At 52.1% G+C, this 21,790-nt stretch overlaps 1 protein-coding gene across 1 annotated transcript in view; it reads left to right on the top strand.

Moving 5' to 3' along the window:
* Positions 1–220: 220 nt before the first annotated feature.
* The window catches only part of LOC311622341 (bifunctional heparan sulfate N-deacetylase/N-sulfotransferase 4-like), a 121,881-nt gene continuing 100,311 nt past the window's right edge, over positions 221–21,790 (top strand). Inside the window, 2 exon segments of the mRNA XM_084883399.1 lie at positions 221–431; positions 1,177–2,351. Coding sequence (XP_084739525.1) covers positions 1,374–2,351 — 978 coding nt within the window. The 5' untranslated portion in view covers positions 221–431; positions 1,177–1,373.

Below are 21,790 nucleotides of genomic sequence, written 5' to 3'. Positions count from 1 at the left end.
TGGTGACGGTCCTTTTCTTTTCCATTTCAGCTGAGCTCCAGCCCACCCCGCGTCCTCCTCAGCCTGAGACAGGAGCAGCTGGCACACCCACGAGACCCGCCCTCTCTGCTGGACGCCTCTCTTCCCCCGACGGCACAGCCCAGCCAATACTGCTCCTCACTGAGCCTCTGCGGCCTCGGACCCTCAGGAAGGACTCCAGCCTGTGTTCCAGAGAACCCACAGACACACAGACACGCCTCGGGAATGAGTGAGAGCCACGGCAGCAGACAGGCCAGGCAGTCTGACCTCCGTGACCTCCTCCAGATGGAGCGTTGTTAGGGAAGCAGCGACTGGAGGATTGAAGAGGAGACATGAGAACGCCTGAGATTAACACACACACACACATACACACACAAACACGTCAGACCCGCCATCTCCAATGGTAATCATATGTATGTATCATTCTAACTCAACGTACTAATGTTAAATAAATGTCACATTTAAATTTTATTTATTCTTTTGGTTGACAGATTCTAATTCCATATGCTTTTTTATTTCTTCTTTCCTGTTGCATATTACCATGTGCTGTTCTAATATGCAAAACTGACATCCTTTGTATTTTCAAACATAAAAGTCATATTTTTGATGTCAGAATAGATAAGGATATAACATATAACAAAGTATTAACTGGTCATGCACTTCATTTCTTTTCAAACTCCTGATTGAATTTATTTTTGAAATACCAAACAAGCCCACAGCAGGTGGACTGGACAGACTGCTGCTCCTGTAAGTCCCTGCAGGACAGGGCCAGGTGGGCGTGTAGGTGGGGCCAGATGGGCATGGGACAGGTGAGGCCAGGTGGGCATGGTGCAAGGGGACCCAGGTGGGCATGGTCTCCTGTTTGTTTAAATGGATTTTTAAATCCAATATATGAGCTAGAAGTGTAGCAATGGATATAATTAATACAAGACAAAATATATACAAAAAACAAATAGGATTCTGTCTTCTTGAGAATATGAAAGAAATCCACTGTATTCTAAGTGGTAAACACGGACTTCAAACAGCAGGCCGCTTGTGTGTTAGCCCCGTAGCTGCATGACATGATGTTGGACATGCATGCTCCTGAATGTCAGCCTGCAGCAGCACACACCCCTTGTCTTTCCGATTGTCCTGGTCATGGCGTTGCTTCCTTTCCAGGTAGTGTCTGACGGACCAGGCCGCCATCTCCGGTGGGACTCTCTCCGGCTCCCGCCCCGGCCCCCCGCCTCCCACCTGGCCCCCACATGCTCTGCGATGGTGACATGAACGCGTGGGCAGCGGCTCGCGCACGGTCCCCCGCCGCGCCCGGGGTGGCCCTCTAGGGGAGCCTCGGAGAGCCGCGGCCTGCCCGGACCATGTATCTCCTGCTGAGGCTGCGGAGAAGCTTCCGCGCCCTGGTCGCGCTCCTGGCCGCCTTCTGCCTGGCCAGCATCGCCCTGTCCGCCTACTTCCTGTGCGCGGGCTCCCGGCAGGAGGTGGTGCTCCTGGAGACCAGCTCCAAGGCCGAGTGCGCGGACCCCCAACGCCCGCCCCTGCGGGCCGCGGAGCCCCGCACGGCCAGGCCTGTGGACACGGCGCGCACCGAGCCCACGGTGCTGCTGCTGGTGGAGAGCCAGTACTCCCAGCTGGGCCAGGACATCGCCGCCATCCTGGAGTCCGGCCGCTTCGCCTACCACATGGTCATCGCGCCCGGGAAGGGCGACATCCCGCCACTGACCGAGGGCGGCCGCGGCAAGTACGCGCTGGTCGTCTACGAGAACGTGCTCAAGTATGCGGGCATGGACGCGTGGAACCGCGAGCTGCTGGAGAAGTACTGCGTCGAGTACAGCGTGGGCATCATCGGCTTCCACCAGGCCACGGAGAACAGCCCGCCCAGCGCGCCGCTGCGGGGCCTGCCCCTCGGCCTCCTCACCAACCTGGCGCTGCGGGACTGCCTGGTGGACCCGCGCGCCCCGCTGCTGCGCCTCACCCGCGCGCCCCGCGTGCAGCAGGGCCCGCTGCCCGGCCAGGACTGGACGGCCTTCCGCTCCAACCACTCCACCTTCCAGCCCGTGCTGCTGGCCGCGCCGCAGGGCGGGGAGGGCCCCCCGGCCGCGCCGGGCGCCCCGCTCCTCGCCACGGTGGTGCAGGACCTGGGGCTGCGCGACGGCGTCCGGCGCGTGCTCTTCGGCAACAACCTGAGCTTCTGGCTGCACAAGCTCATCTTCGTGGACGCCGTGTCCTTCCTGTCGGGGCGGAGGCTGAGCCTGTCGCTGGACCGGTACCTGCTTGTGGACATCGACGACATCTTCGTGGGCAAGGAGGGCACGCGCATGAACGTCCGGGACGTGAAGGTAAGAGCGTCCGCCGTTAGCGTCGTCCTCTGCCCCTCCAGCTCGGGCCAGGCAGAGTGTAACGTGAATATTCTAGGTTCCTCATCACCCAGAAGGTTAAGAGGCAGCAGGTTTGAAATAAACTAGTCGTTCAACAAAATATTTGTAATATTCAACTATATTACAATAGGTTCAACTATTGGAATATTCACGTAAAAACAGTCAAACCTGTAAAGAGGTTTTTTTAAAAATTGATTTGAGCCAAACTGCCCACCATTTCCGGGAAGCAGCCCCTCAGCGGATTGGGCTGGTGCTCCGGGGAAGGGCAGCTTTTCACTGTTTCATAATGACAGCCAGAGGAGGGGACGAAGTGTCACAGGAGGTCCATTGGTGATAGACGAGGGAGGCAGGAGAAAGCAGAGCAGGGAGACCTCTGGGATCGGAGGAGAGGTAAAATGACGGACACGCTTCTTTCACTCAGGTGGGTGCAGGGTGGTGAACAGCCAACAGCTCAATAAAGCGAGGGCACCCGTGGTCTCTGCAGAGCGGCGCCTGAGCTGTGAGGGGCCCGGAGAAGAGGGAATTACTTAGATGTGTTATCGTAGATGCAGAAAGACAGTAGCTCAAGTAAGGTAAAGGCTGGCCTTGTCAGGGAAGATGCCATGCCTGCCCAGGACGTGACTGCCCCCATCACTGCGTTTAGGGAAAGGGCTAATTTCAGACCCTCCTTGGTGGTGACTTCAGTCTCTGAGTTTGCAAGCCCGCCATGCAGGCCCCCCTGGGCTGTCAGGTCAGCATGTGGCCCCTTCCATCCACCCTGGGTGCTTCTGAGGGGCGGCAACTGAAATCCTGTGTGAGCTGAACCTCCCTGCTGGCCTCCTCATGGCCCCATGGATGCCGGCCGGCCCCTTCTCCAGCCCCGGCTGACCGAGGCGCCCAGAGCTCCCCCCGGCGGCTCCGGCCCCAGAGCTCCGGCCCTGTCCGGCTGACCATGGCGGCTCCGGCCCTGTCCGGCTGGCCATGGCGGCTCCGGCCCTGTCCGGCTGACCATGGCGGCTCCGGCCCTGTCCGGCTGACCATGGCGGTGGAAGCACAAGAGGGAGAAGGAGCCCAACCCTTGCTAGACCCCCAGGGAGGCCCGGCGTTCACGTATGAGATGCCGTGTCCTGTGGGTGCAGTCTGAGGTGTGTGCTGGGCGGGCCCTGAGCTCCCTCTGGGGCACCCTGTGGAGGTCGCACAGGGCGGGGCAGGAACAGGTCCTGCCGGTCAGACTGGGACCCTCACCGTGACCTGTTAGAGCCAGAGCTGCCGTCGCCGGCGGTGGGCGGCTCTGGGACCATCCCCTCTCGGCGTGGGGATCCAGCGTCCTCCGGGTGCTCTCTGTCCTGGGTGCCACTCCCCCTCCTGTGGGCACAACTGCGGCAAAGAGAGGAACAGAGAAGCGGGACGCGGGGGGATGGCACAGGATAGGGTGTCGGGGTCAGGTCCTCTTCCTGCGACCAGGCGTCCATCCTCAGAGATGGACTGACTCCTCGGTACTGATTCACGTTAAAGCTTTCTTCCCTCCCACACCCCACCCCCAGACCTCTGTCTGCTCCGGAACCAGCCATGATTATTACGAGAAATGAGTCCACGTTTTCAAACCTTCCCGCTGCTGTGAGCGGGCCCGGCTGGGCCCTGCGGGAAGCCCTGGGGCTGGAGGAGGCGCTGCCCCAGGCAGTGCTGGAAGGGGTTGGGGGGTCACATGGACTTTCTGGGGCTGTTTTTTGTATTTCTATTCATTTTAATTCATTCAAACTCTAGTCTTAGTTCCATTTTTAATCATAAGCTTTAAAAGAGGCCGCGTGCCTCCCGGGTCCTCGGCATGGTTCTAGAACCCAGGGCCACATTCTCCGTCCTCGGCCACGCAGGTGCAGGGCAGCGATCGCTCCCTCTGCAGGAGGCATGCCCCCACACCCTGCTCACACGCAGTCAGCGGTCAGCGTGACTGCCGCGGCACAACCCGCAGGACGGTGGATACCCACATGCACAGGCAGAGGATGGAGGTCTGTGTGTGTGAGTGTGTGCACAGGTGTGAGTGTGAGGGCATGTGTGCATATGCACAAGTATTGGCGTGTGTGCATGTGTGTGATTGTGCCTATGTAAGTGTGTGTGTGCCCATGTATTCATGCATGTGCATCTGGGCGTGCACATATGAGTGTGTGAATCTGTGTCAGTATGTCTGTCTATGTGCATATGGATATTAATTATATACTCTACACACTCACACACACTGTAAAAACTATCCTTGTTTTCCCTTTGGTTTGTTTCTGATCAGCAATCACTGCAGGTAGCCCCGAGACTGGCCCCGAGAGCCGTGCCCCTCGGCCACCTTCAGGCCAACGGGAAACACGGTTTCAAGCGTCAAACTTCATTTCTCAGGCTTGGCATCGGGTTTCCATTTTAACTTTAGTTTCGAATGGATATGTTTTTGTGGAAAAGGATCAGAAAGTGTGTGTGGAAAGTTCTGGATATTCCGTGTTCTTCCTCACATTTCTTTTCTGGGCGTGTAACATGTCCTCACCCAGGAGAGGGGGGAAGCCAGGGTGGCTCTCCTGTGTTAACACATTCGATCCAGGGCCCGATCCCTGCTCTCACCGCGGCGCCGTCCGTGCTCCTTCGTGTGGAGCCGTCCGACGGGCATGGAGCTCAGGGCCGGACACACTCACCCGTTTCCGCAGTACAGGGCAGAAGCCGCTGTGGACGATGGGGACAAAGGGCGGGATACTCAGGAGGCAGCGTTGGCGTGTGAGTGTGCGGGCCTGTGTGTACACGTGTGCACAGTCCCGGGAGCGAGCCCCAGGCCGCAGGCTCAGCCGAGGCCCCTGGGGATGTGGAGTCACCGTGTTGGTTGGATGCGGAGTCCCCGTGTTGGTTGGATGCGGAGTCACCGTGTTGGTTGGATATGGAGTTCCCGTGTTGGTTGGATGTGGAGTTCCCATGTTGGTTGGATGCGGAGTCGCCGTGTTGGTTGGATGCGGAGTTCCCATGTTGGTTGGATGCGGAGTCCCAGTGTTGGTTGGATGCGGAGTCCCCGTGTTGGTTGGATGCGGAGTCGCCGTGTTGGTTGGATGTGGAGTTCCCATGTTGGTTGGATGCGGAGTCGCCGTGTTGGTTGGATGCTGAAGAAAACCAGAAACAGTTGTGGGAAGTGATGAAGACGTAGTTGTGTTCTTAGCAGCGAGAGCTGTGGACAGACGGGTACCAGCTGCTCCCTGATGGTTTTAAGCCAGAAAGTGACTAGATCAGAGCTGGGTGTGGAGAAGACCATGCGTGTGAACAGGAGATGTGTGCGAGAAGACTGTCCCAGAGCCTGTTACAAGACGGGCATAGTAATCATTGTGTGCATTTTGCTGTTTGTTTTTATTGATGTCAGAGAGGAAGGGAGGGGGAGAGACAGAGGCATCAATGATGAGATGGAGTCATTGACCAGCTGCCTCCTGCACGCCCTCTACTGGGGATCAAGCCTGCAACCCGGGCATGTGCCCTGACTGGGAATTGAACCGTGATCTCCTGGTTCATAGGTCGATGCTTAGCCACTGAGCCACGCCGACTGGGCTATATATGTTTTTAAAAATAGTATTTGTTTAGCACATGACTATACCCTAAGCACAGTGCTAATCATTAAGGACAACAGAAAATATTTGTATGTTTTCTGAATGAATAAGCCACGGCTTAACATATTCAAATGGCCATCCAGCTAATCCGTGACAGAGGGCAGATGGAACCAGACTATCTGTCTTGAAAACAAGGGCTTGGGTGTGGGTTAGAGCCTCAGCACCAGCATTACTAGTCACCCTGGGACGTGTTTATTGATTGACTTCCTGGTCCTCGGGCTGTGGGCTGTAATGGCAGCAGAACTCAGCCACAGCCGAGCGCTGTGGGAGCCTGCGGAGACGGGCTGGGAAGGTGGAGGGACGGACGGGCTAGTGACAGTGGGGCCGCTCAGCTCGGGGGCAGCGGAGGGCAGGGGTGGCTGGCAGAGCCGGGGGGAGGGTAGGTGAGGGGGCAACGAGGAACTGACAGAGGTGGATTGGGGCCCCGCGGTGTAGCCTGGAGGTGCCCGTCACACAGCGAATGGGCAGAGGGGCGGTGCGGGGACGAGGAGTGGGTCCTTCTGGTTAAGGGGGCGTGCAGGCGCAGGCATTGGCAAGAGCAGTCTCGGTTTGCAGACACCGCCGAGGGGGCGGCTAGGTGAGGCCCCCCCCTCCCCGGCTTCGTGCTTGCCATATGAGTCCTGGTCGTGGAAGGGAGTGGTCAGACAGCAGGATGCACTGTTTTGGATTTCCTGACGAATCCCATGGTCGATTCCCAGGGAGGGACTTGGCTCAGGTCCTGAGACAGCAGCTGGGAATCCTGAGCCACCGGTGGGTCCTCGGAGGAGCCGGCCCCGCGGCGAGCGCTGGTGTGTGGCCAGGCCAAGGCCGAGGCCGCCGCTGAGCCCGCAGTGTCCTCAGCCAGAGGCATGGCCATTCGTCTGGAACGTGGCCTTTCGGGTTCTTCCCTCCTTCCTGCTGACCCTGGTTCCCGAGGCCGCAGCCCGCCTCGCACGGAGGTGGCCAGGGGTGCCCCGTGGCTGAGGCACAAACTCCGATGTGGACAGAGGCACAGAGTTACAGTCTCCAGAGAACAAGGAAGCGAAGTTCTCCATTTTTAGTGATTGTGCCCAGAAATTGCGTCCTACTGAGGGCATGCCACTGGTTTTCTGTTTATTTCCCTGATGCGTATTCAAAGGGGGGGAGATCTGTCCAAGGGTGTCTGAGGCCCGCTGTCATGGAAACCTGTTTTCTGGGCATCCACAAATTATTTACTTGCTTTATTTTTTAAAATATATGTTTATGATTTTAAAGAGGAAGGAGAGGGAGAGAGAAACATCAAAGACGAGAGAGAACCATTGATGGACTGCCTCCTGCACACCCACACTGAGGACTGAGCCCCCAGCCAGGAGGGCAGAGCATGTCCGCTGACCGGGAAGCACACCCTCACCTCCTGGCCATAGGTCGAGGCTCAGCTACTGAGCAGCGCTGGCCGGGAGGGGCCACCGCGTGTGTATGGCTCTCACCCAGAGACCATGTAGGGTTTCACGTCTAAACATCCCACCTTTCCTGCCCCCTGTAGGAATGCATCCGTGTGTTCTGAAATCAGTCCTGTGGTCATGGGGACCCAGAGTCACTGTATCTTCCTGAAAAGGGACAAGTTTGTTATCGCCATTCCCAGTGCCTCGGATCACGCCGCAGTGCCTCTTTGTCCCGGTTTAATGCCCTTACGGCTCCACTCCGCAGTGCTGCCCGCTGCCTGTTATCACCGCAGCCTGCCTGGGCCTCAGTGACAGAGGAAGTCTGTGGTTGATGTTGGCTGTTCACGTAGCCTGACCATCGTGGTCGTTTCTAGTGAATCTAAAGAAGGCAGCCTGGCCAGCATGGCTCAGGGGTTGAGTGTGGACCTAGGAACCAGAGGTCATGGTTCTCATCCTGGTCAGGGCACAGGCCTGGGTTGTGGGCTCCATCCCCAGTTGTGGAGCCTGCAGGAGGCAGCCGATCCATGATTCTCTCTCATCATTGATGTTTCTCTCTCTCTCCCTCTCCCTTCCTGCCTCTCTGAAATCCATACAAATAAGAACCCGCAGAAGGTAACGGAGAGGTCACTGTTAGAGAGTCAGTGTTCAGAGAGCGCCTCACCAAGGCTGCAGCGAGATAAACCCCCATCAGTCCCTCCCCGGGTGCAGTGGGGACAGAGCACACGCAGTGAGCCTGTGGACGGAGCACAGTGAGACCAGCGCTGGTGTTTCCAACGCAGCAATGGGAGCCCAAGTCCTCTTCCCGGGGCCTCATTTCCCCTTTTCTTTGCAGCACGGAGACGCAGCCCTTTCTGGGCCCAGGAGCTGGGTGACGAGGAGGCAGCTGCCCAGGCTCCAGCTCCGCTCCACACAGATCGGGGCTGTTAAATACAAGTTGCTTGTTTTTGTTTTTGCTTTTAATCTATTTTTACTGGTTTCAGGGAGGGAGGAAGAGAGAGATAGAACCATCAATGATGACAGAGAATCATTGACCCACTGGTGATGGAGCCCGCAACCCGGGTCTATGCCCTGACTGGAATCAAGCCCAGGGCCTTTCCGTCCACAGGCTGATGCTCTATCTTCTGAGCACCACCAGCTAGGGCACACATTGTTTGTTTTGGGGCACGAGCATATGTGTCACCAGAGAAAACTGGGTTTGGGGGCCATTATCTTTGGGGGGAAGTGACACTTGAAAACATTAGCTGTGAGGAGAGGACTGAGGCAATCTCAATAATCTCAGGCAAGTTCCCCAGAAGCTCAGGCTTCCTGGCGCGTGGCCAGGAGCTGATAAGAGCGCACCTTCCCCAGGCTCCTGGGAGGTTAAATGTGCACCCGTGGGTGATGCTGAGGAAGAGCCAGCACTTTGTGAAGGCCGCTGCTTGGCTCGCTGAGGGAGAGGAGGGAGAAGGACTCCTTGGATCTTGTCAGTAGTGCGACCGCCACCTCTCTCTGATGCTAAGGAGATTCGGCCTCGCGCGTCCACACCTCAGGTGTCTGGGTGCGTCTGAGGGCTCCTGTCTCTGTTTAAGAAGTGTGGGGACTTACATCGATGTTGTTTAAACGGGTCGCAGGTCCTACTGTGCCTGCCTTTTTCCTAATGTTCCCACTCAAAACCTGCAAGTTGTCATTATTCCCTGTTCTGCTCCCTTGTATAATCCTGGTTTTGGGGTGATGAACTCCATTAGCTTTTTCTGATATGTGAAGCTTTCTCTGCCCTTCAATTCTGAATGATAACTTTGCTGGGTAGAGTAATCTTGGTTGTAGCTTATTGCTGTTCATCACTTTGAATATTTCTTGCCACTCCCTTCTGGCCTGCATAGTTTCTGTAGAGAAATCAGCTGACAGTCATATGGGTACTCCCTTGTAGGTAACTGTTTTTCTCTTGCTTATTTTAATATTCTCTCTTTGTCTTTTGCTCTTGGCATTTTAATTATGATGTGTCTTGGTGTGGTCCTCTTTGGATTGCTTTTATTTAGGGTTTTCTGGGCAGCATCTCCTCAGAAACTGGAGTTCAGAGTAATCGGAAGCTTGCCTCCCTTTGGGTTGAAAAAAAGCAGCACAACCAGTCGCCCGCTGCCTCCATACCTCAGCTTTTCAGTGCTTGTGCATGTCTCAGTGTTCTTTTCTCTTTCATTCTAGTTGTAGAACTTCCATTCAGCCAGCTTTCCCATGGTTCTGGGTGATAGACGTTTTGTGTTTTAGTTGTTGTGCGAAGCAGCAGTTTAGGTGTTTACCAATGCCTCCATCTTGGTTTCCACATCTAGTTTCTGATTTCTTCACTTCCGCTACGATCAATGTTCACTTCTATAATCAGGACAAGGCAATTGATTGGTTTGTCTCATTTTGTTATTTGGGATGAAGTTGTTATATTTTGGTCACTCCTATTTACAGTAAGAAAAGTCTTAATTTTCCATTCAGTGCTTTGTGCAAATAGACAACAATGTTCTTGGTTCTTTGCCTCAGAAAATCTAATTCTGAGTGAGTGTGTGTGCGTGCGCACATGCAACTTCAGAATGTTTCCTCTGTGTCAGCTACTCATCTGTTCTGAAAATAAACCATTTTTAAATATAAAAAGGTACAATTAATTTTTGTTACCTGCTAGGTTTGTATAATTTAATTGTAAGGTTTTCTTACTGCTCTACTTAAAAAAAAAAAAAAAGTTTCCTATGATGTGTAATTCCTCTTTGCACCATTCCTGCTGGAAACAGAGTAATTGAAAGAAATCTTGAAATCTAAACAGGCTCTGAAAATGCACCCACAAACGTCACTGCCTTGCCTCAAGGCAGGAGAAACCAAGTCAAAGCTTTGTATTCTGCTATAGAAGACCACACCATGACTTCAATGTACAGGAAAAAGGGGAGAGAGAAAGAAAAGATAAGAAAATTAATAGGTGGAAGGAGGTGAAGTTAAACTGTTTTAAAATCTCAGGACAAAGTAGTAAAATTTAACACAGAAAACAAAAACAGTTGATCCCCACACTGGAAAACAGGACATGGGAATGTAACTGAAACCAAGGTTCAGCGCCTGTCACCATGAAAGCCAAATGCATGAGGAAAATGCTGGTGAAAAAGGAGACAGGTTTATTCAAGTGCCAGTCACCCGTTGAGATGGGGGAATCTTAGCCAAAGCCATGTCAATATTTCAGTGCAGGCAGACGTTTTTATAAGGAGGGGGAGGAGGTTGGATCGGCAAAGTCCATTCTGATAAAGACCTTGAAACTGGTCACATGATGGTTCAGTGTGTGTCATCTTGGCGTTTATCATCCTCATTAATGGCCAGCAAATCTCCTGGAACTGGAATGGCTGAAGGTTGGTGTTTGTATCTTCTGAAGTTAGTTCCTAGGATTCTCATACAAATATGCTGCTTATCTATATGCTGCATATTAGAGTCAACATTTGCAGAAACAATGCCAAAGGAATGTTGGGTGGGTTACAATTCCCACTGTTACAGGAAAATCAAAACAGGACATGGGAATGTAACTGATACCTTCCTCAGATACCTCATACGAGAATTTGTCAAATGCATTGCATTTCCTTTGCCCTGGTGTTATTGGAGTTGCTTTGCCATTCAAATCAAGTCCAAGAATAAGCACTGAGGGCAATACCACAATTTAATATTGTTGATATTAATCAAGCACTTATCAAATCCGGCAGTGTGGCTCAGGTGAATGGATGGCTGAAAAGATAAAAGCGTGATTTCCTGTGCTCAGCAAGGAGAGAAAACAGGTGAGAAGGGGCCCTGTATGTGTGTATACAAATCCATACATGTAGACACGCACATGCGTGTGCTTGCTAGTCTCACTAATCACTAATCACTGTCAGTCAGGACACCCTTCTGAGCCTTGAAACGTGATGCACTGATGTCAGCACTTCCCTAGGAAAGACACCCAGCAGCTGGATCAGCAGCAGCCGCACAGCGAACCAGTGCCCATCTCTGCTGTGTGTGAGGTGTGTGACATGCAGCATCTTCTAGCCAGACCTGACAAAGCCCTGTCTGTGCATCCAGTCATTCATTCTTTTAAGCATGGTGGCTGAATTCATGTTTATTAAGTCAGCCACAAAAAAAAAATAGCCTCCACAGACTAACTTGAAATATGGAACAGCGTATGATAAATGCAGACCTATAAGCAACTGTTTTCAGAAATAAAAATGATTGGAGTTGAAATTTTTGCGAGATATTCTACAATTTAGTGGATTGACCTCAGTTGGGCAATTTGTGAATGAGAAGTGAAATAGGAAGGATGCCATAGTAGTGAGTAAGATTGAGGTGTTGAGGGAACATTTTTAATAGCAGAACAATAGGTATGAAAGCAGCAATAATAAAAAATCATTATTTACTACTTCTCTGTGCCAAGCATGATGCTCGATGTCCTACAGATTTTAAATCAAATCCTCAGAACAGCTCATTACAGGAGCAGCCAGCATTTGGTTTCACAAGCAGCACCAGAGAGGCCCTGAGGGTGGACATTCTTCCCCAGGCCCTGTGACCAGCAGGGGGCAGCGCTGTGACCTGAACCCCGAGGTCTGGCTTCAGAGGTGTAACTCCTACTCAGGGCTCCCTGCCTCTCAGAGTGACCTTTCCATCTTGGACTCCTCCATTAATCACTGAACTTGCAGGTGGTTATATTTTTCTCTTTATGTTGTAACTTGAACAAATCCCTGTAATTTAACAGTCCTCCTTACAAATGTTTCTAGTAAATGGAAATGTAAGGTGGAAATCATAATTCATAATTTGTTGTATGGCCAAACTCATCTAATACCTTTTTAAAAATATATTTTTATTGATTTTAGAGAGGAAGGGATAGGGAGAAACAGATAGAAACATCAATGATGAGAATCTTTGATTGGCTGTCTCCTGAAAGGCCCCTGCTGGGGATCGAGCCCACAACCTGGGCATGTGTCCTTGAGCAAGCCCAGAACCCTTCAGTCCATAGACTAATGCTGTGTCCACTGAGCCAAACCAGCTGGGTGCCTTTTTAGTTTTTAACGTAATACAGTGAAGCTTACATGCCAAAGTAGATAATTGTTTACTCTATCCAACTCATCCATGACGAGCGTAGACTTTTGGTAAACCATAACAACATGCACACTATGTATGCATACTAGGACATGTTTGTATATTTAATCACAGTCATAAAAATGGTTTTTTCCAAAGGCCTGAGAATGTGTATCCATACAGCCAGTCTCCATGCAATGCTGGAAGAGAATCTTTTCAGTAGCGTCCTTGAGGGAAACAAGTCTGTTATCGGATGCTGCTTAGGTGTAACTATTCATGGTACGCTATTGTGGGCAATATTTTTACTCTAGTGATTAAGCCATCCTATTTAATAAAGAGCTAATATGCTAATTAGACTGGGTGGTGGAAGAACCTTCCAGATCAATCTTCCGGAATGACCTTCTGGAACAACCAGTGGGGGGCAGGGCCGAGAAGCAGACAGGGTCCTGAGGGCCAAGCCCCTTGCACGAATTTCATGTATCGGGGCTCTAGTAGATGAATAAAAGTCTTCTTATAAGCACTGGATATAAATAGAGAATCTAAGAAATGAGTCTCAAAAACACATTTTAATGAATTATGTTAGTTGAAGTTATAGGAATGGTTTTAATTCTTTTAATTTTTCGAATTTTACATTTTGTTTACTCCGTCGATAATTACAAATTAGATTTTTAAATGTTTTTTAAAAACATTTTTAAATGTTTTTTATTTATTTTAGAGAGGAATGGAGAGGGAGACAGAAACATCAATAAAAGAGAAACATCAATCGGCTACCTCCCGAATGCCTCCTAATGGGGATCAAGCCCACAACTGGGCATGTGCCCTGACCAGGAATTGAACGGTGATCTGGTTTATAGGTCAACGTTCAACCACTGAGCCACACCAGCTGGGCATCATGTTCTATTGGATCTGAAATATGCATATGCTTTTTAAAGATTATACTTGAAATAACACACAGAAGTAGGTATTACCTATGAGTGTGTGCAGCAGAGAATTTGTATGCTTTCTACAAAAAGTCTGATTCCAGTTTAGAAAAATACTCCCCTAGATAAGTATATCAAATCACAAAGACAGTGACTCAATCCAGCTGCTACTCTCCACTGCCTGTGCACTCAGTGACCTCATGTGTGGGCGGGTGGCCCAGGGAGGTCCCGCCTCACCTGTACTAGTATGTAGGATGTTGTGTCTTTATTTGGTTCTTCTGTGATTCTTACAATGAACATAAACCTGTCAGGTTTTACTTTACCAGTAAATCATGGTTTAAGTATGCAGAAGATTATTTATTATTAAACACAAATGTTTTGAACTTTAATTATATTTGTATTTGTTTGCTTTTAAGGAACTCAGAGTGACTTATTAGCCTTTGGAGAAATTCACTGAGTGACAGGTATAAAGATTCAGTAGACATAAGAGTCTTTACTAAAAACCAATATGATTAGGACCTGTTAGGTTTCTAGATCTGAGAAAACCTGCCTGTGGGCAGGTAGAATTCAGATGCTTAGACAGACATCCCTTCCTGGAGGAAGGATGTGGGGACAGGAGATCCAGGGGCTGATGAAGGAGATGGGACGGCCAGAGGCAGACCGGGACCACTCTCCCCATGTATGCCCTCCCTCACTCTCACCTCACACTTCACTCTCCCTCACAGGGTCAGTACAGTGAAGACACTGGAACAACCATTTTTAAAAAACAACACTCCTGAATTTTGCATTTCCAGGAAAATATTTATATCCTTGAACATCATTTTGTATGTGTCTGTGTCAGTCACTCAGGTGCAGAGTAATGGAAGCTCATGGTAATGTATGCCAGGCAGTCAGGGGACCAGAATTTAATAGAGACACTGGCCCAGAGAAGGGTGTGGCAGGGAAGGAGACAACGTAGGTCCTATTTACATGTATAAAAGCCAAGCTACAGGGTTGACCTGGACGATCAGAACGACCTGTCACTGGCGTGTACTGCAGCCGGCCAACAGCCCAATCAGGGGCAGGGCTGGCTGCCAACCTCCCATGGCTCCCCCTCACAGGCATGGGCTCAGTCACACACACTCTCCCCCCCAATCCTGATTGGGATGGAGCCAGCCAGCCAACTTCCCTGAAAGTCCCCATCCCCGCAGCTGGCCAGACCCCACCCATGCATGAATTCATGCACTAGGACTCTGGTTAAATAATTAAAAACAGGCAACCAAGACTTTAGCTCATTATTTTCCCAGGGTTAGTTTTGCAAATAAAATCCTTTGCCCTCGTGCTTGATGTCGTCACAAGATGGCCTCCATGAGATGGCTGTGCGCACAGTGGAGGCAGGGCCTGGCTGCCGCTTTGCACGGTGAGGCCTGGGGTCCCGCAGCTCCACATGGCATGGAGGAGACCGGTCTTGCATCTCCACCACCTCACACAGAGGAAGCATGTCCCAGAGGAGGAGGCAGGTCGCAGCAGGAAAGGGCAGTTGTGGGCAATCAGGATGGCAGGGGAGGGTTAGTTGGGAGAAATCAGGCCAGCAGGGGAGGGCAGTTGTGGGCGATTGAGCCAGCAGGGGAGAGCAATTGGAAGCTGTTGGGCTGGCAGGGGAGGGCAGTTATGGGTGATTGGGCTGGCAGGGGAAGGCAGTTGGGGGCAATCAGGTCCACTAGTGAGAAGTTAGGCACCAATCACACCAGCAGGGGAGTGGTTAGGGGGCCATCAGGATGGCAGGCAGAAGCAATTAGGGGCCAATCAGGCAGGCAGACAGGCAAGCTGTTAGGAGCCAGTGGTCCCGGATTGTGAGAGTGATGTCTGACTGGCAGTCCCAGAGGGATCAAGAGGGTGCAGGCGGGGCTGAGGGATACCTCCCCCCATGCACAAATTTTGTGCACCAGGCCTCTAGTCTACCTATCTATACATAAGCCTACACAACCATCACACCCAAAATAACAGAACCGATGACCAAACAGGTTGTGTGGGTGTCCAGGCCTACAGGGGGTTAGTGAGGAGTGACCAAACGACTGAACAGCAGGCTGCGTAGAGCAACCAGGCCAGCAAGAGGAGCAGTTTAGGGTGACCAGGCCAGCAGAGGGGGCAGTTAGGGGCAACCAGGACAGCAGAGGGGACAGTTAGGTGCAACCAGGCCAGCAGAGGGGGACAGTTAGGCCAGTGGAGGGGCAATTAGGGTAATTAGGCAGACAGGCAGGTGAGCATTTAGGAGCCAGCAGTCCAGGATTGTGAGAGAGATGCCTGACAGCTGGGCCTGCTGGCAGTTGGACATCCACCAAGGGGTCCCAGATTGGAGAGGGTGCAGGCTAGGCTGAGGGGACCCTCCCCCTCCTGTGCACGAATTTTGTGCACCAGGCCTCTAGTATATATATAAAAAGCCAGCTACAGTAATGCCATAATGACCAGAATGACCAGTTGCTATGACGCCCACTGTGGCCAGTGAACCGGCCCAACCAGGGGGTGGGGCTGACCTGCCAGCCTCCTGCAGCCCCTCCCCTCTGGCCAGCCCATCCCTGATTGGACTCTCCTACCCTGATCAAGGGTGGAGCTGGCCAGCCCCCCTGCCCCTTCCCCCAGCCAGCCCCACCATGATAGGTCCATAGTCCCTCCCCCTGGATGCCCCGACCCTGATCGCACCCCCACCACAATAGGGGTGGGACTAGTAGCCAACCTCTGTCAGCCCCTCCCCCCACCTGGCCTACCCCAGATTGACCCCCCAACCCAATCAGGGGCAAGGCTGGTTGGACAACCACCCATGGCCCCTCCGCCAGGCCACTGGCACCCAATTGGTACCCCCACCCCATTTGGGGGCAGGACCGACCAGCCCACCACCCACAGCCCCTCCCCATGGGCAGCCAAGCCCCAGTTGTCCTCTCAACCCCAATTAGAGGGCAGGGCCCACTGGCCAACTGCCCGAGGTCCCTCTTCCCAGCTGGCCTGGCCCTGATCAGGCCCTGATCTAGAGGCCAGCTGATCAACCTCCTGCCATTTCCTCCTCTCGATAGGCCCAGCCCTGCTCTGCCCCAACTGGGGCTGGCCAGACCCCACCCCTGCACGAGTTCATGCCCTGGGCCTCCGGTTGAGACATAAAGGACAGTGATGCTGTGTGAGGTTAGGCTGTGCCATGTGTTGCTTTGATGCACTTATGTTGCAGAGTGATTACCGCCGTTCTCGCGGTTTTTAAAGAATCAGTCCGTTCCATTTCAGTGCATCGAGCATGTTCTCCTCAGACTCCACTGCTCACGCTTGGCTAGAATGTTCTTCAGTGTTTACTGTCCAGGTTTCCTTATAAACCAGACATCTGCATTTTGTTTTAATTGCCTGTTCCAGCTCCCTCTTCTGCTCACTGCCTCTGAGAGAACACGTTCTCACTCACTGTTATTTCACTTGATGCATTCATCGCCATGATGTAATGGAGTTCTCCCCTTTATTGGTGGTTCAACATGCTGGCCGCCCTGCCTTTTACACGGGGCTGTGGTATAGAAGAGACGGCCTCGTATTTTCAGATGGCTGTCTTTTGTTTAAGTAATTCAGTGACACTTTGAAGTAAAATATTCTTGCTTTCACTGTTAACGTGGTTTACATCTATATTTAACATCAGCATTGATTGTGTGGGTTTTCTGCATAAAGAACAGCCCTAGCCAGTTCTGCTCAGTGGTTAGTGTCAGCCAAAGGGTCCTGGGTTGGATTCTGGTCTAGGGCACAGACCTTGGTTGCAGGCTCCTCCCCGGCCTGGCCCCGGTCTAGGAGGCAACCAGTGAGTTTCTCTCACATAGATGTTTCTCTCTGTCTTTCCCACTCTAAAAGATCCGAGGAAAAATATCTTAGGGTGAAGATTACCACAAAAGCAAAAGAACCACAGCAAAGTTTTCAAGGTGATTATCATTTTTTCATGAATACCTTTGTCTGGGCAGGTGTGGGCTTCACTGAATGTTTGAATGAATGAATAGGTGAGTGAAACATCGTGTACTGGCAAAACACCACGGTGAAAATATCTGTCTCTGCCCGGTGCTTTGTGCCTTGAGGAGCCGCCAGACTCTAAGGGGATGACTGCTGTGCAGGTCTGACAGCCCCGTGACTCAGGTGCCTGAGACTTGGCACACCCTGCTTTGCAAGTGCAGCCACACGCACACATGCACACACACGCATGCACACACACACGCGCACACACACGCACTGTTCAGGGCACAGGTCTGCTGGTTTTTGATGGAATGGGCTGCTCTGGAGGCTGCCGAGATATTTATGGGGCTCCTGGTCATGGCCGGGCTTCTTGCTCTCCCATAATAATGATGTCATTTTACGGGAAATGTGCTTTCATCTTTAGCAAACCACACAGAATTATAGTGTGTGCCATCCCAATCAGGCCGTGATTGGGCCATGAATCTCAGCAGCGCTCCTGGCAGGAGACACGCCCGGTCTGTGGGTTCGTAAAGGCTCAGCGGTGTGGGCCTCTCTCTCCAGAAGGACTGTGGCCAGCCACGATCCTGAGATGGGAAATGGGGGATGTTACACTGAAATCGATCCGTACGGCTTAGCAACAGGAGGTTATGCACGCTTGTCAATAGCATCTCCTGGAAATGGGGAAACAGATGGGTTCATAGGCACAGGAGCAAATTCCAGAAGCAAACCCCACATGAACCTGTGGGAAATGGTTTTCTAGAGTGGCACCCGTACGGCATTTTATTTATATTGTATGCATTTAGTGAGATGGTACTATGTACCTCCAAGCTGACTGAAGTAAAATTGTGATTTCAAGTGAAAACATGTTTACAGATAGAATTTGTTTTAAAATTGCAAGATGTCCCTGGATTAGGGGCTCACTGCCTTCCTATGTCCACTGTTTTCGTCAGGACAATAAAATGTTATTCATGTTTCTGGTTTTATTGGACTCTGACTTGCCTATGTGATCCTGTAGTTGGAAATGCATTCCCAGCGGTAGTTCCACTGTCAGTGCTCCCGCCCGCTGGGGCCTGAGCTCACACGAGGCCCACATGCCTGTGGGCGGTCTGTGACATCTCTCGCTTCCCTGACGATTAGGATCAGCCTGAGATCACATGGACCTGCACCTGAACACCCTCGGTCTCCAGGCTTTCCTTTAAAGTCATCAGGCGCCCGGGCTGCTCCACGGGCAGCACCGTCACCGGGCTGACTGCGTGTCTGGAAGGTCAGCGGGCCGTGCGTGTGACTGATGCTTTGGAGAGTTTAAAAGTGGTGAATATACTGACCTGTTGGAGGACTGTGGTCCCCCCGACACTGACACAGAAGAGATTGCAGATGTATCATTAGGGTCTTTCCTGTAAAAATGTAAGAAATAACTCCATTTGCATCCTCATAGGAAATGTAGAAAGCTAGGGGAGTTAGTAAGAATATAAGACAAGAAAGTGAGACATTGAAAAAAAGTCACTTCGGGAGAGATGACAAAAAGACAGACAAACAGTGGCACTGGTGACCAGAAACCTCAGCCCAGGCTCGGCCCTCGCTCTCGGCCCTCGCTCTCGGCCCTCGCTCTCGGCCCTCGCTCTCTGCCCTCACAGGAAGTTGCGGGCTTGAGCACTTCACCCACAGACTGGGGGAAGGCACCTGAGGAGCCCCAGGACGGTCCTGCGGGAGGCGAGCACTTGTCCACACGGAAATCTTAAACGCCCGTCCCTCATGGAAGAAGACCTCCTGTGTCTTCCTCTCGCCCCAACGCCAACAAGCGCTCTGCCCTCCCCTGGCCTTCACTGCTTCCCAGCCAGTCTCCCTCCTTCCGCGGCCCTCACTGTCCTGGAACCCCGCTTCTCCTGCAGACATGACCTGGTGAGCACACGTCCCTGCTTTAGGTGTGTCTGGTAGAAGGAGGCAGGTCTGCTGGCTCATCTCCGCTCAGCACCGTGGCCCTGAAGCCGGTGCCCCTGAACTTGGGAGGACTTGGCCTTGGGCTTTGATTGCACATCCTTCCCCAACCTTGCGCTTTGGCTGCTGTGACTCCGCTGCCAGTCCGCCGCCAGCTCTCAGGCAGGCGGGTGCGTCGGTAGGAAACCCTGGCAGAGAGCAATGCTCTCAAGTGCTGTAGCTTTATTGGAATTTTGATTTTTAAAGTTATAGTTCTCTTTCTATATTGCCTTAATTTAAAGAAAATGAGTTTTAAAGCGGATAGGATATTTCTGGTTTCTTGGTGGTCAGAGCCCAGACCAAGAGCAGGGACTACTTTTCATGCATGGCAGCTTGTGCAGCAGTTAAAGAACAGATTGTGTTTCCCAAACCTGTTCCCGAGGCACCCTGGGCAGCAGTGAATGCTGGGTGTTCCCAGGTCTCTCCAGTGTTTGAGAGAAACACAGGGACCTCTGTCCACTGCCACATACACCCCCACTGTTCCCTTCTAGAACCTGCACAGGCAAGGCTGGAACTCCAGGGGACGAATTCCGGCCTAGGAGTACCATGAGACCAATGACGGGCACTTCATATGCTGTTCATGTGACCCTTTGGGACCGCCACAGCCTCTGACCCTGCCCCTGTGCTGTCAATCACAGATCAGACAGCCCCTCTGCTGTCAATCTCAGATCTGACAGCCCTCTGCTGTCAATCACAGATCCATCTGACAGCCCCTCTGCTGTCAATCACAGATCTGACATCCCCTCTGCTGTCAATCTCAGATCTGACAGCCCTCTGCTGTCAATCACAGATCCGACAGCCCTCTGCTGTCAATCTCAGCCCTGACAGCCCCCTGCTGTCAATCACAGATCTGGCAGCCCTCTGCTGTCAATCTCCGCCTGCCAGCCCACCTGTCAGGAGCACTTAAAGTGTTTGTTCAGTAAGTCTAGTCTGTGGTCATTGTATCGCCAGCACCCCCTAGAAGGGGACACGTCATGAACACCTGTAAACATGGAAAGGCTGAGTGAGTCACGGCTAATGACCAGGCCAGTCATTGGCAGCAATCGCCTCCTGGGAGAAGGGTGCCATCTGGTTTTATGTCTCAGGCCGCCTTCACCAATGTCCAAGGGCCCTCCCGCGTGAGCTTGGAGGAGTTCAGAGCAATGCCAGCTCGGCCGTCTCCCGCGGCGGGGCGGGGCGGGGCAGGGCCGTGGCAGAGAAATTAATGCAGCACAGCAGGTGCAGGGAAATGAGAGTAACCTTCCCGGAGGGCCAGGGAGATGGATGTCAGAGCCTGTGATTAAATTAACTCCGAAACAAGACACGCCATCTCTCTTCCTCACGTTCACGGGAGCAGTGCTCTTCTCAGATGCTATTAGCCAGCTGTCAGCCCGCGAGCCAGCCAGCCGCCCAGTGAGCTGCGGCCCAGCTGCTTCTCCCCAGAGTGAGACCTCGGAGCTCCCAATAGCCTGGGACAGTTCCCCTGGCAGCTCAGGCCCTTGGTAAAGAATGCCATATTTTAGAAGAGGTATAGTTAATAAAAATACAGAAACCTGAGAAAAACAATCATTTGTTAAATCATCTGTCTAATAGTTATCTTCCACATACTCCGTGTTGTCTATAAATTCAGAGTTGGATCCAGAGCCTAGATGAGAGTCAGTATATAAGAGTCCTTTTATTTTTAAAAAAATATATTTCTATTGATTCCAGAGAGAAAAGGGGAGAGGGAAAAATAGGTAGAAATATTGATGAGAAATATCAACATTGATCAGCTGCCTCCTGCACACCCCTTGCTGGGGATCGAACCCAACACATGGCATGTGCCCAGCCCCAGAATCGAACAATGACCTCCTGGTACATGGGTCAGTGCTCAGCCTTTGAGACACACTGGCTGGACTAATAGTCCTTTTAAAGAGGGGGTTCTTGCCTTGTACATTGTGATTCAACTTGTTGAGTTCCACCCCATGCACCAAAAGTTTGCAGGTTGTATTCCTGTCAGGGCACATGCCCAGATTAGAGTCTAGGTCCCCAGTAGGGGGCGTGCAGAGGCAGCCAATTCATAATTCGTTCTCACATCAATGTTTCTCTCTCTCCCCCTCTCCCTTCTTCTCTCTCTAAAAATCAATTTAAAAAAATGAGTTGCCTCTTTTGCCAGGAAACAGTTGACGCCGCGGTCTCTCTGGTCTGGCTTTAGCAGCTCTCAGTGGTCAGTGCCTGGACACGCTGGCCATCCGCTGGTTCTCGGGGCTGTGAAACGGGGCGGTCGTGACTCCCTGCTTGTTCCAGACGACCCTGCCGTTTGCTCCAGGCAGCACAGCTGTGGGTGGAACGGCTGTGAATTGGGATCCTCCCCAGGGGACTGTTCTCCACGTGTTCTCTCAGCTAACGAGTTCTAACACACGCAGATGTATGTGCAGATGTGAGCCCAGGAAGAAGGCACTGTGTGTGTTTAATGCTCCAGCAATTCCCACATGACGCTGGGGACCCGCACAGTTGATCATGGAGCATCTTGTCCATTGCCCGCCTGAACGGGACTCAGTGCCGTGGCAACAGAG

Source organism: Pipistrellus hanaki (genome assembly GCF_964339955.1).
Source record: "Pipistrellus hanaki genome assembly, chromosome: 5".
In the NCBI taxonomy this organism is placed as follows: Eukaryota; Metazoa; Chordata; class Mammalia; order Chiroptera; family Vespertilionidae; genus Pipistrellus; species Pipistrellus hanaki.
This window is presented reverse-complemented; position numbering and strand designations above follow the sequence as displayed.